The 6,000-nt window shown below is 46.1% G+C and overlaps 1 protein-coding gene across 1 annotated transcript in view; it reads left to right on the forward strand.

Moving 5' to 3' along the window:
* Ttc27 (tetratricopeptide repeat domain 27) overlaps positions 1-4,578 on the forward strand; it is a 129,231-nt gene extending 124,653 nt beyond the window's left edge. Inside the window, exons 19-20 of the mRNA XM_050162979.1 lie at positions 3,011-3,111; positions 4,337-4,578. Coding sequence (XP_050018936.1) covers positions 3,011-3,111; positions 4,337-4,459 — 224 coding nt within the window. The 3' untranslated portion in view covers positions 4,460-4,578. The remainder of the gene's footprint in view (positions 1-3,010; positions 3,112-4,336) is intronic.
* Positions 4,579-6,000: the final 1,422 nt, after the last annotated feature.

Raw genomic sequence — 6,000 nt, forward strand, 5'->3', positions numbered from 1 at the left:
ACTTAGTGTCTCTGGGCCTTTGTTTGGTTGCAGGTAGAATGGGAGAATAGTTATCTATGCTGCTAGGAAGAGTCATACACGTCACAGTATTTTACCTGTCATTTACATGTAGATCTCTCGCACCCCCACCCTGTTTCTTCTGAGGTAGAGGATCTGGTCCATAAGCAATTCCAAAAGAGAAAGTGAGGGCCTGTAAAGAAGTCACAGGATGTTCAGATGGGCTTAGTAGTTAGTAATTCTACTCATGGCCTTTCAGACCTTTGTCGGGAAGAATATAAACGTCCAGTTTCCTGGACCACCTAGCTACTGGCTGGAAGGTTGAAAGTTCGAGGTGATTACAAGACTGTTTTGGGGATGACTGCAATTCTATGGCCTTGTGGTAGAGGATGCCAGAGGGGTTTGGGTCTTTGCCTTTGGCCTTTGTGAACGTGGTATTATGTCTGGAGAGCTCCACTGATGTATATCTGTGTGTACTTCACAGGGTGGGGTTTACTCTGAAGAATCTTCCTTTAACCTGCTCTCTCTGAACATCTCTGAGCACCCAGCTCTGTGATGGTCAGACAGAGATAGTTTCTGTAATCACCAAGCGTGGCTTTAGGCCTGTCCACTCTAACTGTGCAGGTCAGAGAAGTGCTCCAGAAAGCCTGCTTCTGACAGCTTGCTGCAGGTTTTGAACTGTTGTTGGCACCCGCAGGGCGACTGATGGGGAAGAACAAGTGTCTGTTCTCCGGGGTGTCCACTCAAATGGGGTTAGTGTTGCATTCCCACTCTGCAAGCAGGCTTGAGTATGGACGCTTCAAATTGATAGCAGTAGCTCTTAACCCTGCCTTTGCTGCATTGTCCTTTGTGCTCCTTCCCTTCTTTGTCTCCTTCTCCCTCCACCCCAGACACTGTTCCTCTACACACACACCCTTTTGAAAAGGAAATACAGCACTTTATAAATCCTGGTGCCTGTTGGATTGCCAAAGATAAGCTTTGCCATTGGCTTCAGCTGATAAGGACAACAAGGCAGTCCCGGAGTATGGAGACCTCTGCCCTGGTGCTGCCCTTGGTTCTTTGCATCATTGGGAGGATGGTTATTTCCAGTCTCTGCAGTTCTTCCTCCCTTCCCCTAGTGCCCCCTGCCCCATCTGAATGCCTTCTGGGAGTGAGATAGGAACTAATAGAATGTGTGTATGTGTCCTTTTTGTTTCTTCAAATTGAAAAAAGTACTTTTTTTTTTTTTGATAGGGTCTCCCTGTGTAGTCTTGGCTGGCCTGGAACTTAGTCTCTGTGTAGACCAGGCTGGCCTCAAGCCCAGAAAGATCCTGGGTTCTGCCTCCTGAGTGCTAGAACTAAAGTCATGCACCACCACTGCCTGGCTTAAAAAATGAAGGACTAGGGCTGGAGAGATGGCTCAGAGGTTAAGAGCATTGTCTGCTTTTCCAAAGGTCCTGAGTTCAATTCCCAGCAACCACATGGTGGCTCACAACCATCTGTAATGGGGTCTGGTGCCCTCTTCTGGCCTGGAGGCATAGACACAGACAGAACATTGTATACATAATAAATAAATAAATAAATATTTTTTTAAAAAAATGAAGGACTAAAGAACTGGAACTACAGGTGCTTCTGGTATACACACCTGGGCATTAAGCAAATGGCTTACCTCTGCTGTGTAGAGGCAGCTCCTCCTCCAGAGAAGCAATCCTCAGTGTCTGACTGGCTGGGCCTCTGAACATGGGCTTAAAGTTAATAATCAGTGTGCACCACCATGAGGCTGTTGAAGTCTGATCATTATTCTGAAATAGATGCATCAAACCCATTTCCTGTTGACCATAGATATTATTAATTAGTGTAAAGCTGTTTGGTCAGGCCATAGGTTGTTTCTTCCGATTGCTTACAGTTTGCAGCTGTGGTCTATGATGTTGTAATTATAAAATAGGATCTGCTTTTGAATTTATTGAATGTAATTTCTTTTAGTTTATTGTTTTGTGCATGGATGCTTTTCTGCATGTCTGTCAGTGCATTGTGTGAGTGCAGTGCCTGCAGCATCTTGTAAGAGGGCATTAGATCTCCTGGAACTGGGTTCCGTATGGTTGCCAACCACTATCTGGGTCTGGTAATTGAACCCAGGCCCTGAGGAAGAGCAAGTGCTCTTAACCCTTGAGCTTCTCTCTTCAGCGTGTGAGCATAATCTTTAGAAATGGAAAGATCCCAGGCACCACTAGTGTGGAGGTCTTCACTTGTTCTTACAAGGTGTTAGCAGCCAGCCTTCCTCCAGGGAGGCATATGCTTGCTCCCTTCAGAATTATAAATCTTAGAGAAATAGGCTCCCCAGAATGCTGGAGGCAGAGTTTCTAGGAACCAGCGATTTCCCTCCGAGCTGATACCAGATGTGGCCCGGGAGCTCAAGTGCCTGGCCTTGGTCACAATGCCTAGATGAAGACATGTGGATTGTTGATGCCAGTTCTCCCAGAATGCTGTAAAATTGGGGTATAAAAATGCGCAAGCATTTGAGATTGGTGCATCTGGCATGTCACTTTGTGGGCCAGTGAGATCAGCAACCATGCGTCCTCTTTAGTGACTTGGGACCGTGGACAGCCACACTGAAACGCGCAGCATCAGTTTGGATCCTCTGGGTGTGCCTTGCTTTCGATTAGGGTTTGTTTCATTGCCCAACTCACTGGTGTGCACATTTGTATGCATGTGTATGTGACTGTACATACATATGTGGGATCCCTGCCTAATGTAACTCATCTGAACACACACATTTTCTTCAACATTCTCCTTAGCCGTGTTTGCCTATTTAAAGAAGGATGAAGGATAACTGGAGTGTAACTCCGTGGTAGACAAGTGCTTGCCCCGCATGCCCAGGCCTGCGTGTGAGTTCCCAGTACCACCAAGCAGAAGACAAAAGGAGGGATTAGGGGTGTGAAACTTGTAAAGTTGACTGTTGCACATGCTCAGTACACAGCTGCTTCTGAGCCCTAGATGACCAGCTCTACGTGTGTCCCCTGTGCTTGTTTTGCAGTGGCTATAAAGTGCAGTGAGAGCAAGTCCAGCCCCCAGGAAGCTGTGCAGGCCCTGTCTTCAGTTCGGCTCAGCTTACGGGGTTTGTTATCCAAAGCGAAGGTGAGCATGGCCTGAGTTCATCAGAACTGTTGGGTGCAAGGTCGTCAGCGTGGGGTCACCCCTGTTTTTACAAAGCCAGGGCGGATCGTCTCTGCACATCTCCTTGAAACATGTTGTGATCGTTTTGTATCAGAACAAAAAATGCCTTTTGTAGTTTTGAATTGGGTTTGGTGATGTGAATTGCACTTTAGAAAGTGAAAATGAGCGGAGCTAACCTTTAGAGCTTGAACAGTCTCGGTTTGCGCCAGTCTGTCTTCTGACTTCGGGAAATACAATTGGAGAGTCCCCCCACCTCCAACTAAACAAAGAACTGTCTTATCAATATAGATAACACAGAAACGGTAAATTTGTAGGAAATTTAAATAGACTCTCACAGGTCATTCAGGCCAGTCCTCTCAGGGCAGAGTGACCCCTCTGTCCTCAGCTCCTTGTCGTCGCACAGGTCGCCGCCAAGGTTGTCATGAGGGCTGTGGGTGGAGCTGTGAGATTTGCTGCTCACCAGATTTTTCACTCTTTATGAGCCTCAGTTTCTCTGCTCCTCCTAACCTCGGTGAGAAGGAATGCAGGTCCATCGTGAGTTGTAAGCACTGTGATTCCTATTGGAAATGCGTTGTGTGTTTGGGTTCTTTGCCTAAAAGATGTATTTTCTACTCAGCACCCTGCTAGGAAGTCTGCTAGGAAGTGCTGTTCAACACTACAAATCTACTCAGCTTGGTTGAAAGTAAATCATATGTCACAGCGAGACACACGAACATGTGTGCAGCCTACCTCTCCTCCCTGCCCATGTGTGGCTGGAAAATCCTGAAGCTGATTTTCTTTTTGCCCGATTCCTGACTCACCAGGCAGGCACAAGAAATAGAATTTTGTTTGGATGAATGATGTTCATTCATCCAGATACCATTATCGTATAACATTGACAAAAGCAATCAACATTTAAGGCAGTTGCCATGAAGAACAAAGCAAGAGGTTGAACCCAAGGCCTAGGGCACTCTAGGCAGATGCTCTACCACTGAGCTAAAGTTGGAGATCTCTTGAGTTCCTGAGGTCGTGAACCTTTCTGGGGTCTAAGCAAACACTGCCCTAGGCTGCACTGTTGGCGGTAGCATCATGCCAACAGCACTGGATGCAGCACTGGATGCTGTGTTGCTGTGTTGATTCCATGCTATAGCTAGATTGCTTGGAAGAAATTTTCATCTTTTGATGGTCATATTGTTTTACATTGCAGCAAAATTTTACAGATGCGGCAAGTGGAGAAGTCTCTGGAGAGCTCACCAACGAAATGGCAGCTCTGAATGCTCTGGAGGCTGAACTGCAGGACCTCAGCAACCAGCTCCGGAACCGGTACTGACTGTGCCAGGGACAGCTGCGCAAAGGCACCTTTGCCTTCTCGGATTCCTCAGTACCTGAGTATCTGAAACACAAGATGCTGATTTTTAAAATAAATTTGTTTGCTGGCAAACAGGCTTATTTTGGGATGCTCTCAGATCTTTGCAGTTCTGAAGTTCATTAAACAGAAAGGCTGTTTGTACTCTTGTCTAGTTATCGGTAAATTAAGTGTTTGCGTTTTTGAGGCCCTCCCACACAAGGGGCCAGCACAGGGATCATTCTTGCTCAGCCTACCATAAGTGCCTCATCCTTTGGAAAAACTTAGTACAAATGTTTGGGGGTTGGGGCACCCTCAGACACTACAAGCTTGTGGAGTCATTAGCTTGGCTACATTACTGTCCAAAAATGATAAAAGAGTGGACTTGGCAGTGAAGACATTTACACTCGTTGAGATTCTGTGTCTGTGTCATAGGCACGGGCTTGTCTAATTTGGAAGTGTGAGTGTGGTTTAACTTCCAAACCAAGAAAATGCAAGAAAAGAAATGATACACCCAGATTACAACTCCATCATTAGCCACCAGGAAGCAGGCTGTTCGCTCTTTATGGAATATACTGCCAGCCCCAAAGAGGTTGCTTCATAAGCTTGTTGTGGGTGAAGACAGCTATAGGTGGTGCCATCTAACAAATGCCAAACTGAAATGCTTTCTTAGTAATGTCAGTGGGAGCAAATACTGAAGGCGGCGGCAGGGCTTAATACTCAGAGTACAAAAGTCAACGTGAGGAATTGTTAGGCTCCTGACTTGAGTTGCTCAGTTTGGGGTCCTATGTGCAAATCATTTGCCACTTGTGTTTGTCCATGTTCTTATTTATAAGATGTAAAGAATTCCTACTCCGCGTCTCTGATTTCAGCGGTCTTTGGAATTTAACGTTTCATGATCCATCACCATAAAGTAGTCTGAACACTTAAAAGGTCTTTAAAAACTTCTTTCGTAAATGGATTTGCTTATGGATGCAAGCACTCTAGTCCCTTAGCCATCTGCTTCTCTTTTCTGTTATCCCAGCCTTCACAGGCAAAACACAAAGTATGTTCTAAAGTTTCTCCTGTAAGAGACAACAGTACTTTTGAAAAATTCCAGGAAGGTGAGGTGGCAACAGGAGTTATGATTTAGGGTCTACGAGACCCTTTTAGGGACACCACTGAGGACTGGGTGGGTGGATGAATAGTAGGGCAGATACATGGGTAAGGGTACATGGGAAAGTTGTTGTGGGTGACCACGGGTGGTGGAGCAAGGCTTTAAATGAGCTCTTTGTCAGTGCCCAGCTGGGAACCCCAGCTCACAAAAGAAAAATGGTTAGGAAAGAAATGCCCCAAAAGACAAGGGTTTCTGAAATCGAGTGAAAGGCTGAAGTTCTCAGTTTATTCTCCTTTGAGTTCAAGGCAGGATGGAGCCGTGGTTGGAGCAGCCTTCTCCATGGATGTGTTGGCCCACAGCCTCCCCGTCGTCATGGGGTGTTTTCTCAAAAGAGTCTCCTTTCGGGGGTGTAGACCACAAGCAAAAGGGA

This window comes from Alexandromys fortis, unplaced genomic scaffold, assembly GCF_014885135.2.
Source record: "Alexandromys fortis isolate MF-2015 unplaced genomic scaffold, M_Fortis_MF-2015_v1.1 scaffold_148, whole genome shotgun sequence".
Taxonomy (NCBI): Eukaryota; Metazoa; Chordata; class Mammalia; order Rodentia; family Cricetidae; genus Alexandromys; species Alexandromys fortis.